Source organism: Passer domesticus, chromosome 14, assembly GCF_036417665.1.
Source record: "Passer domesticus isolate bPasDom1 chromosome 14, bPasDom1.hap1, whole genome shotgun sequence".
Taxonomy (NCBI): domain Eukaryota; kingdom Metazoa; phylum Chordata; class Aves; order Passeriformes; family Passeridae; genus Passer; species Passer domesticus.
In genome coordinates this window covers 6022278-6034776 of record NC_087487.1, presented here as the reverse complement: position 1 = coordinate 6034776, position 12499 = coordinate 6022278, and the positions used below count along the sequence as shown (strand labels likewise).

Sequence of the window (12499 nt, the reverse complement as noted above, 5' to 3'; positions counted from 1 at the left end):
TGGATCAGATAACAATCCAAAACATAAGATGATGACCAAATTAAAATACCAGATCTAAATGCTAAGGCTGGGTATTATTTTTGCTCTAATTAACTTCCATAACATCTCTTAAACTTCTTTAGCATTTAAAATTGAATGTGCATTCAAACATTGTGTTGCATTGTAACTATTTTCACCCCCTTTGTGATCAAAGCCCAAGTATAAAATAGCTGTTTTATATGCTTGAATAAATTTAATTTCAATTGATGTAAAGGGGAATACAAAGTACAAAGAACAGCAATATTAGTGTCCTAACTTTCTATTTATTTAAATATAAAATGCATACTCAACAACAAAAAAATCCACCCTAAAGATACATAGCAAGCAAAAAAAAAATTAAAAATCTATTTGACAGACTTTTCCTGTAACAGGTTTAAAGCAGAAAATATCATTTTATGGTATTTTGTAACATTGGCAATTGTAAATAATCATACACAGGAAACTAGTAAGGACTCTATCAAACACATTTTTGCCTAAGTATTCAATGTCAATGCTGTGATTTTCTCAAAACCAATATAAAAGTGCTTCTTAAAATCAAGTGAAATTGTGCATTTCTTTGATAACAATTTCAGATAATTTTATTAAATAGTATTAATTTTAATATTAATTGCACAAGAAATTACTCATATCTTTTTCCCCTTAATACTGAGAAGACACTGACAGGGTTATGCTCATTTCATTAGGAATTCATCTCCTCTTTTAAAAATAACACTCATTTATCCTGTAAGAGCAATTACAAGAAGCAACACCATCCTACCTTCACTCCATTTATCTTCTGCAGATTAAAATGGCTCAGTCTGAAGAGAACATAGTATTTCCACAGAGTGAAGTTGACAACTGGATTTCCCTGAGGATCAACTGTCAACTGCTCCATGCGATGCATCTCAGCCAATGCATTGAACTGCTGCAGCGCCCCAAGATTTGTCTCCTTAAACTTCAGGTGCTAAAAAAGGTCAAACCCCAATAAATTAAATAAGGAAACAATAAAGAGTGAACACAGTGATTCTATTCTGTGCCACTCCATTTTCAAACTGTAACACTCATGTGTCTGATGAAGTAACTGAGCTAATTTCATTTGAGGTCTCTGTAGCAAAACACATCAATGTATCCACCAAGTGCTGCATTACTTTTACTAAGAGATGTCAATGTTAGAAGCCCCAAACAATTTGTAAATTCTTTACTTTACTTAAAGCAGGAATATTTTCAATGTTACATAAAGCAATGATAATACTTAAACACTGCCTACTTAAATTCTGCAAGTAAAGCACCTGCAATATCTCCAGATAAAAGTAAGTACAATACATGCTTTTAAAATGTTCTGATTTTTTTGGGCACAGGGTGCTGGCCTAAATACATACCCTGCCCTACACTAATATTTCTGTGGGCATGGTTTGTGCTACACAGTAGCATGAATGTGGGAAGAGAAAGGGGGAAAAGTTGATAGTGAAGATAAAAATTTAGTTGTGATTCTGCTATTGCCCACAAATTGTGCCCCACCCACAGTGAAACAATTGTTTCATTAAAACAGATAAATTTTTCTTAAGCTCCCCACAAATTTATCAGTCTCAATTAAACCATTAAGTTTTGTTATACTCAAAATCTTGAGAAGCAGCAGGGAGCCCCAGAGCCAATCAATCTGAGCTACAAGTTGCTCATGATTTTTGTCTCTATTGCACTATTTGTATCAAAATGACTGATTTGAATGACTAAGAAAAAAAGAGAGACAAACTGAAGAGACTTCTCATTCATGTTGCTTTTCTCCATCAAGAAAAGAGGAATTTCATTAACTGTACTGATTTAGTTAGCTATTCCTTCTAATCTTCATCTCTTTATCCTATCAGCAATTTGCTCTTTGAACTCATGACAGAAATGAAGTCTTCCTGATACCATGGATCCATAACAGTACACAACAACAATACTGAATTGACACACAAATTTTGCAACTTAAAAATAATTAGGTAGGTCAAAGAGATTAAAAGAAATAAAAATAAGTCTGAAAATAAATCTAAATTTAAATGATTAATTTTCAAGTATCAAGGCTACCATTATAATAGCAGGAAATATGCAGTTCTTAACTGGATCTATTCACATGAAAGCACTTAGTGAGGGGGCTATGCCAAAGTATGTTTCTATTAGACAATCCATTTTCCATAGCTGTTCAGAGCTGAAACATGAGGCATGCTCACCACACAATTAGGAAATTTTGTCCTCAGTTTTGCTAACACTTGGACAATTTCATCAAATTCTATGAACATAAAGGAGACTGTGGCAATAATTCCAGCTGTTTGGACACTCCAGTTTCGATCCAGGCACTCCAGTGCCCCAGCACCATACAAGCCAAGAGTGTCTCCTTCCACCTCCACTAAATGAGACTCCAGAACAGACAAGCCTTGTACTGCACTGCTCAGGATTGTATCAAGAGATCTGTAGAGGAAATAAAACCACAGTGATATAAATGAGATGATTTTGAAATAATATCATCACTCTACCGAGTAACAGTCCTTTCTTTTACCAAAACTCAACTGTCAAACTCAATGGCATTTCTCAGCATTCATTTATTTTCAGCAGCCCATCTGGTTCAAATACACTTAAGGCTGGAAAATCCTTCTTCCATCAAGTAACACTGTATTAGTTCTACTTCTTCAGCAGAAGGGGTCTGAATGTATTTGAGTTGGTAGTGGGGTCAAATTAAATAAAGAGTCCATTTATATTTAATAATTGGCTTTAAAATTTGAGCTCAGAATGGTAACCTGGCATGTTTTGTGTTGCTTTAGATATCTAAACAAGACTTCAAACAATGTATTTATTTAAGAAATTCCCCTTCACATTCTGTTTGCTATGTGAAATGTAAAAGTGGACATAAGCAATAACTCAAGCATTTCTTTCAAACAATGTGACCTTTCCAATTCACAAAAGCAATTTTAAAATTAAGCAATAAATCCAGCTATTCCTAAATCCTGTCTCTTTTTGTCCTACTTCCAACATGATGCACTCACCTGGCTGGACCTAAAGTGTACAGAGACCTCAGGATAAGCACAAATTACAGGTTTAGAAAGTTATGTAATGATTGTTATTACTTTATTCTTTATCACATTCTTAGTATTTTTAATATATTTTCACTAGTAGCAATCGTTTGACTGATGTTCTCTTGACAATAACAATCATAACTCTAAAATTTCACTCAACTGAAAGTGCTGAGAGCTCACCAGTTCATATGTGAAGCTCTAATTACTTATCTATTCTGAATTTCACCTGCAATTTTATTGCTTAGCAGCTCATCTTGAAGTTTTTCACTATGATAAAACACATACATCAAAACAGCATCATATCTCAAGCAATAGGAATTTGTTCCTTAACAGAGAAACAGTCAAACTACCACAGTTACACTGACTCGGTCATGGGGGAGGGATTACCAACACTGAATTAAATGGCAAAGAAACCAAGCAGGCAAGAAAGCAGTGGGTAAATGCACTCAGGAAAAAGCTTTGGAAGCACAAGGCTAGAAAAGATGATGGCAATTTAAAAATTCTAAAAAAAAGTGTTTCAAAAGATGTAGCACTTGACTGGAGAGAAGAACCAGCTCTAGCCATAAAAGACTGAAACTCAGATGAGTTCTACTTGTGAGAGGCAAAGACTTCCTGAGCATCCCTGACCTTTGCAGCATTGAGCAGGGAGAGCAGGAAGCTGTACTTGCTATTGAATGTGTGCAAACTATTTTTTCAGGCACTTGCTCGAGCTAACCAAGGTTGAAGTGCTACTTTGGTTTTAGCCAATCCAAGGCATACACTGCTCATTAAGTTCTGCAGTGGTTTCTGGCCACAAGGCCACTCTTTTAGATGCAAATAAGAAAAAGTAATCTTTTAAACCAAAAAATACTAAAATTATCTTGAGAATAAAACTAAGTCTGGTAACTGCTACTGTTACTGCATGGGTGTGAAAGCAGTCCAACACAAGATGCTGAAGTTCAAACTAAGAGCCTGAATTCAACTATGAAACCTCTTGATAGACAAAGAGATTACAAATCTTCATAATGCTCATACATCATTTTATTCATTTAAACTGAAGGCAACAATCTAAGCTGTTAAGGAAATGAACAGCCTCAAGAAGGCTCAGGAATTCACATTTAACATTTCTTGTAAACATGAAGTTGTTTTATTTAGCAAAATCACATAACAATTTAGCTTGCACTTCTTTAGGCAATGAGTTGCTGTTCTATTTCTTTTTAAACATGTTACTTATTACTAATGGTCAAAAGCAAAGTAAACCATGTGCATATATAGTACTTTTGATAATGAAATACAGCGAGATCTCAGTGGTGAGAAGTAGTAACCTGGAACTGAAGACTTGAACAGGTAAAAGCAACACCTAATAAAATACCTGCTTTCTTCAGGAAATACATATGCAGCACTGCCATTGATCTGGCAGGGCTCATTTTCTTTATCTTTGTTTAAAGAAGCCTCAAGAGCAATTTGGTTCTGCTGGATCTCCCACTGCCGAGCGATGTTACCAATCGTTAGCCGCTTCTTTTCCTGAAACAAGATACACAAGTCACCATAAGGCAGGACAGGGCAGATCAACACATTTGTTTGTTCTGAAATATGCTGCTTAAGCAAAACATTTTAAATTGTTTCAAACTGTACTAGTGGTTGGTGGTTATGCATTAAAATCAATGCATTGTTCTAGTGCTACTTTGCATAAGTGCCAGCACATAATTTCACAACATTTGCAATAAAGAAACAAGAAAAGTAACATAATAAATTCACAACATATGAAAGCATGAACTTAAGCTACTTAGAAATTGCTACTTCTGCAAGTTTTTCCATTTTAAAGAGCTCAACACTCTAGCTCATGTTCCATTTACCATGGGAGTTTTGATGCTCTCTGGTTAGTGCTCAACACTTACAGACTTCCACAATGCCTGAGCTCCATGTCACAGAAAGGGAGGGAAGTTGGAATCATCAGTGGTTTTTATCACAACAATCTTAAGAAAATTCTGTTTGTTCTCAAGGCTGAGGGTCTCAACCCCAATTACTGTACAGCTCTACTGCTTTGTTAGCCCTCATATGTGGGCTGCTGGACTCCTACAGAACTTCAAAAGCTTCCATGAATTCCTTTTACACAAAGCAAATTTTACAAGTGTGAAGATTCTGCTAGCAGCAACTTTGTCTTGTTCCAGTAAATATTAAGTTCAACCACTGTTGGAAAGGAATGACATTCTCTATACATTTCAAAGTACATCTCAAGCTTTCCCAGAAGAGTGGGTTGGAAGCTGTAAGAAAGAAGTCTGGAAAAAGAGATGAAGAAATTCTGTTGTTTGGACAGACAAGTATCAGCAAGGGAAAAAGAAGAGATTACGTTGGTGAAATAAACATTTTCAAAGCAGTGCATACAGGAAAACAGCAATTGTTTGCTACTGACTGCCTATAATTTTATTTACACTTCATATAGCATAAGAAATGTTGGAGAAATGTGATGGTAAAAGAAAATTGCAGAACATGGTTCTCTAAATATTTTTTTACTATGAAGAAACCTATAGTTGTCAACTTTTTTTGCTGGATATTGTATCTATGAGCATATTTTTTCCTTCAAATCAAATGTGTGGAACAGGAAAAAAAGCCTGAATCATAATGACCCATTGACAACAAAATCATCAAATCATATGAAAAACATTTGTATTTGACTGCTATGCCACTTAACCTTTTGAAGATAGGAAATATACTTTGATAAAATGAAAGTCTAAAATGTAATGTTGAAATTGATTAATGATGACATAGGTGTTAAAAATATTCTTCCTTCTAAGGAAATTTTCCACTAGAAAAAACCATCTCAAAATGTAGGCCACCAAGGCAATCTCTCTGCAACAAGGAAACATTGCATCAATGGTTAAGAACATGAACTACAAATAAATACCTTTTTTTTTTCTGGTCAGAGAGACATTTTCAACAGCATGACACAATATCATGTGTGAAAATTCTTTACTAATTTTCCATTTCTTGATGCTACTAAGATCTATCACCAACACTTCAAATCTGAAGATACTTTAAATATATCAATATCTAGCAGGGAAAGAAGAAATACCAAAACCAAACAAACACACTGCCTAAAAAACCCAAAACCACCTCTCAAACTGTATCTAAGTCTTTTTTTATTATATCAATATTTTTCAATCAAACAGAAATATACAAGGATACAAATATACAGGAAATCAAAACATATTCTTAGTCACTGGACACAAAATTTTTTCCCCCCATTCATATGTTTAGGTCTTGGGGGTTTTGATATACTTAAAACATCTTTTAACATACTGTTAATATTCTGTTTGTGTCTTTTTATTTTTCAGTTTTATATGTTTGCTACACTTCTTAAGGCCTCCTGCAACTAATCCAGTCTAATCCCCTTCATGAAATATGATTTTACCTCAGAAACTTAATATGAACATCTCTTGTTTATTTGGCTTTCAAATTGAAAGAGATTGTTTGTATAGGCATTACTGGCTGACAAAAAAAAAAAAAAAAAAGTAGGCACTTTTTTCCTCAAAAAGAAGGGATTTGGAGCCAAATGGTGAAATTCACACAGCACATGGAACTTAGACACTCTTAGATTTGTGATCTTTGGTCTCCTGTTAGGAGCACAGCTCATGCAGTCAGCAGCCCCATGAGGAGCATTCTGGAGGGCACTGGGGTCTCCCCTGGTGGGGCACTTCTGACTCTGTGTGTCAGCACCACGCAGGCCAGCTGGGCTGGGAGATAAGACAGATCAGAGCTCTGCTGACAGAGACAACAGCTGGAGTCTGCCCATGGCCTCAGGGCCCCTTCACTCTATCCACAGAAAGGAATAAATTCAACGGAAAAAAACATAGGAAAAACTACTTCAGAACACCCTGCATGGCTGCAGCCAGTGTTCACCTGGAAAGGGGAGACAAGGAGTGTGAAATCACTGGAGAAGTCCTTTACTTTAGCCTGGATTTATGCAAATGAAGTTTGCCATCCACTGACATACATCACACTCGTGTTCAACATGGGCTTTCTGCTAAAGTGTACCCTGCGTATTTGACTGAACAGAGTCTCAGTCATGGAGTGCACTGCTGAAACTGTAAAAATAGATAGAGGCAGATTGGGATATATAATACAGTATCTGCAGCAAAGAAATTGGGATCTAAATTATTGCTGTAAACTGGTTTACAGTAACCTTAGAGCAGCCACAGACAATACCTTGAGCAAGGTTTGTCTATGGCTTTCACGCTTCCTTTCTTCCTCTTTCCTTGCTGCAATAGATGCCATACGTCTTTCTTCTTCCTGGATGAAAAAAAGATAAACAAATTCCTAAAGGGAGGAACTAAGCCAGTTCTGAAAAGTATTACTGATAAATTATGTTATTGTGTTGGTATTTGAAACATAAATTTTCATTTTAACACAATTTTAGAATTTGTATCATCTTAATGTTTCTAAATACTCTTAAAATCAATCAAATTTTTAATTATAAATAAATCAAGATAAACAATATATAACTACTCAGATAAAAATGCTGAAGATAAAGCTAGTTAAAAGTAATATATGTAAGAGTCTTTGAAAAAGTATAAAGCATATTGTAACCATGAAAAATATTTTTTGATATGGCATTGCAATACATCTTCATATCTTTGTAGTAGTTTTTGCAATTAGCAGGATTTTTTTTTTAAACACACAGAAAAAAAAAAGCTGGGTTCTATTTATGCTTGACTCATAATCCAGGATTAATTTTCATCATTATAAACTGTTTCCAGGGCCCGGCTTTTCTCAATCAGCAACAGAACTTGAGAAGAACAGAACATTTTCAAAGTTAGCCATTCCACAACCATTATGCCTCATCAATATTATTGCCTAATCATGAAGTCTCAAGAAGAAAGCCATTGATTTCTAAACAATGAAAGTGAAGCTGCTTCATTTTCCTGGTACAGCAATTTGATACTGCAATACACCCATATTAGGCTGGATGCCCCTTGTTTACAGAAGTTTAAACATTCTCACAGCATAGTATTTTTAGAACATATATTTTCCAAGTAACAAAAGAAATGTTCACTATGAAGTAAAAAGTGTAGAGTCTTTCCAACACAAATATTTGGGAAGCATACTTTAACTTATTTTGATTTACTTCACATGCCATTTGGGCGTTTCTATTGAAGCCTCTTCCCAGAACATATGAAAAGTGTTTTCATTTCCTCAAAAAAGAAAGCTCCTGTCCAAACCTTTTCATTTTCTGGAAAAGTTATATGTTAACAAAATTAACAAACAAAAATGAACAGAAGGCACCATCAACCAGCAAGACAAATTGACATGTCAAAATTTCTACATAAATACAACAGGCTCTGTTTAGAGCATTGTAAGAGCCCCTAAGCACATGGGTGAGTGCTTACTGGAAGATAAAATAAAACAGGAACTTCACACTTAGCATGGCCATTACATTTTTAAGAAAACCATTTCCAAAGCATAAGAAGTTCAGTGCATGTAGCAGATTTACTCTGATCTGTGTACAGTCCCCCTGAAACCCACTGACACACCATGGAATTTGGCATCAGTCTGGAAAGGGGTCAAAGAACAGATTTTCAAACTGTTCCTCCATGAATTTACCCTAATGTCATACATTAAACAAGGGGAGTACCTCAGTGCACAGTAAGGCATGAGGCTTTGGACAGAGTGAGCTTCTCTAACACAATTGTATGCAAGAATTTTCTTGGAACACTAACTGGAAAGCCCCTAACTTTAAAAAAAAATATTTATTCTCAAAGCAGCTTGTCTTTCACTGGTGAAGTTCTGATGGCAGCCACCTCTGCTACTGGGCTTTTAAGCTATTCCTAAACAGGGTATTTCCAAGGGGCTAGAGCCATGGAATTACAGCATAATCCTGGTTAGAAGGACTTCTGCAGGTCACCAGGGCGTGTTAAAGAAGATCACCAGTAACTGAATAACAAAATAAAAGCACACATGGACACAGAAGGCTTTCTAGATGCCAGTGCAACAAAGTACCACACAATGAAAGCCAGCATTGAACGGGAGGGGGCAGGGGCAGGCTCTGAAAATCATGAACTAAACCCCATGCAGGCAATATGTCACAAATGTGAATGCATCATTAATAATGCAAATAAAAATGTACTGTTCCTCCAGATATGATTCAGGATTTTAAGAACTGTAAACGTTATCCAATTATGTATTACATTAGTCTGTTAGTGTTTTGTGTAAAAACCAAAGTCTTAAAATAAAAGATAAACACTAGCAAGCTACATTAGTGATACATTTCTTTAGAGAGCAGGTTAGATTTGTTTCAGGGATTTTTTTTTAATTAAATTGCTTCATTTGACTGTGTATCTATGCTTTTAAACTAGGCTTGCTAAAGACACAAGCTTTTTATAATTTTTTCTCTTCATCTTCTTCTTTTTAACACATTGATCATATCAAATAACAAAGTATGTTTAGAAGTCTTAAATTAAGGGACTTTTCTTGTTCCCTAGAAGTTTGATTATATTAAATTGGTATGTAGAAAGAAGAGAAATGTAAGCTAGTTTTACCACCAAGGAAGAGGAAGCAGAAAATATCCATCCCATTTGGCAGAAAACATCTGGCCATTCATCAGAGACTCAGTTTCAAACTAACTGAGCTGGTGTTGTGTTTCACACTGGTGGAGGTGAGAGCTAGATAACAAAATTGCATTAATAGAAAATAAGCCTTCATTAATTTTATTCACTTAAAAACAACTTGCTGTAGTTTTTTTTCCAAGTTTTAAAGCAATCATCCATAAAGTTCCCTAAATCAGTTCTCTCAGCTTTACAAGTCTCTTCTTGCTCTATCCTCCTTCCCAAAGCTTTCCCCTGATCCAGCCCAGCTGTGTACCTTATGACAGTGTCCATGCAGGAGGCTCTGCTGCAGCCAGCCCTGGACCCTCCCTGCCAGCACCGTCTCTGTGCAAAGACCAAAATCGACTAATGCAAAGTACATTCTAACGAGAGTATTAACTGGATGAGAGTTTTTTTCTTTGATCAAGAGTTTATCCTAATTACAGACATTTAAAAACACTAATCATTTTCTAAAAGAAGCTAGCTTAGCCAAAAAATAAAATATTCAGTATTCATAAAGACAGAGTGATAGAGAAAATCTCTGAATAAAGATCAAGGGTCACATCTACATATGCATTCTTGATTAATCCTACACAACAAATGCAAGCAGTCTTAAAAAAAAACTTTCCCCAGGAATCCACAAAAACCCTCCCAGAGTACCGACAAAGTTATGTAACAAAACCCTACATAACCTTGCCGCAATTCATTTTAACTGTCATGCTTTCTCTTTAAGAAGGGGTCTGGGCAGAGCCGGAGCCCCGCGCTGTGTCAGTGTCGGTGCCTTTGCCGTGTCCGTGCGTCTGTCCGTGCCCGTCTGTCCCGGCCGGGCCCATGGCGCCCCCTGCCGCCCCGCTGCTCTTCCAACAAACGACACCACTCAAGTCACACTTAAGCACCTTATTTCCCAGTAGAAAGGAAAAAACTATCAGGGATCCCTCCCTAAAAAAAAAACAAAAAACCCAAAACCAAACCAAACAAAAAAAAACCAAAAAAAAAAAAAAGGCAACAACAACAACAAAAAACCAAAAAACCCCCAAAAACAAACAAACAAACAAACAAACAAAACCACCTCAGAACACTCTACGGTAGTTATGGAATACAGTAATGAAATCTATTGTGGAGAGATTGTAGAATCTACTCCCTGATCAGCAACAAAATGCCTAAGCAAATAATCAAAATCAAACACAGCCCTCTTACTTTAAGCTTCTAAAACATACAAAACCTCAACAAAAAATCCAAAGCTTTACTGCTAAAAGACACAGTTTGTGTTTCAATCTGGCAACATTAAAAAAAATTTGCATTATATATCATATTTACACACACATGTAGGAATACATATACACTTAGCAAATTCTCTTGAGGAAGTCTGTTGGAAGTGATGGATAGCAAATGGTTATGTAACTCCTTAGTAAGGAATATGTACACATTTCAATCATATGTAAATACTTTATTACAGATCTGCAGACAATCTCTGCTTACTAGTACAAAACAGTGGAAGAAAAGAAATAGGTCCCAATCAAACTGCAAGCAGCACTGGGCAGGCCCACTTTTGAAAAAGTTCAAACTACAAAGCAGGGTGAAAAAGCTTCAGTGCCCCGAAAAACAACAATTATGCCAAGTTAACCAAGATAAATAATGACAAATGCCCCCTGAGCCTGCTCTGAGTGTGAGGCTCTGCACAAGCCCATTCCACTCATCCAGTCCCATCACCTTGCAGCCAAGGTGAGGTAAAGGTGCAGCTGTGAGTCACTGACAGGAACACCAGTGAACACAGGAGTCCATCCAGCTACAATAATTCAGCCTCCTGCCCAGTCTTTAGGCCTTTAGACTGAGCTACCAAAGGTCAAGAAAGCAAAATATTTCCATTGAGCTGATGTTTTAGATAGACGACACCAAGTGGTTGGGTTTTCAGCTGAAAATCATCTTGTGTGGACAATGAACAAGTGAAGGTGTTACAGGTGCTTAACCTCCACTGATGTCATCACAACTGGGTCTATGCTCCAGTGCTTCAAGAGCTTGAATCTTACATTCAAAAAGGGCTTAGGAATGAGGTGGCCTAAGAAAACATCAGCTTCCACACAGCTCAGGGTTTAACAGTTGTCAGAATTCAATACAATCCCTTACCTAAAGGCAAATCTACCCCAACATAAACAGTATTAGAATAATTACAGTGCACAAATGTTATTCCAAGTATAGTATCTTTGGTTTTCATGGCACCTTTAATTTTCTGAATAGTGCCCTAAGGCAGAGACAGTTGTCATTAAATTTTTGCACCAGAGCTCCTTTCTCCAGGGAATCTTGTGGAAAGAACCTGGCACCAAAGTGTGTTATATATTGTTAATATACACATTCACCCCTTGAAACCAAACATGAATGAAGCTTCTAAGTCTCATACAAAGTTTTGAAAATATCCTTCAGTAAAAGAAAACTTAAAATCACAACTAACAACTGTGTAAAACTCAGTTCTTGAGCAGAAAAGCTTCTGAACAAATTAGTGAAGAATTCCTAGTCAAAAAACCCCAACAATGATCCAGCTCTCAGTTTGTTACAAGACAGAACAATGCTAATGTTCAAAATGCCTAAATGTTCTCCAGGCTGATGAAGAAAAGATCCTATAAATGTAAATTAGAGTTTAGTTTTGTTTCTTACTAATTAAGAGAGCAAATCACACACTCAACACTGCAAGTCCATTCCCCCACCAGGTTAGATCTACCCTTCCAGCTGACAGCAACAGCATATTGCAGTGCTAGGCAGAATAGCTGGATTTGGGATTGCCAGCTCTTTAATTTCACCACAGATCCCATGATACTTGTTATTTTTCTTTAACTCCCAGTTTCTTGAGTCATATGATTATCTGGGTAGCAGTTTTTATAG

General features: G+C 36.3%; 1 protein-coding gene across 3 annotated transcripts in view; it reads right to left on the bottom strand.

The window, feature by feature from the left end:
- The window catches only part of LRRC49 (leucine rich repeat containing 49), a 39872-nt gene that overhangs the window by 7348 nt on the left and 20025 nt on the right, over nucleotides 1–12499 (bottom strand). For all 3 annotated transcript variants that reach the window (XM_064389273.1, XM_064389272.1, XM_064389274.1), the window contains 4 exons: nucleotides 7251–7334; nucleotides 4417–4568; nucleotides 2226–2463; nucleotides 797–982 (listed from right to left, as the gene is read on the bottom strand). In XM_064389273.1, coding sequence (XP_064245343.1) covers nucleotides 797–982; nucleotides 2226–2463; nucleotides 4417–4568; nucleotides 7251–7334 — 660 coding nt within the window. The remainder of the gene's footprint in view (nucleotides 1–796; nucleotides 983–2225; nucleotides 2464–4416; nucleotides 4569–7250; nucleotides 7335–12499) is intronic.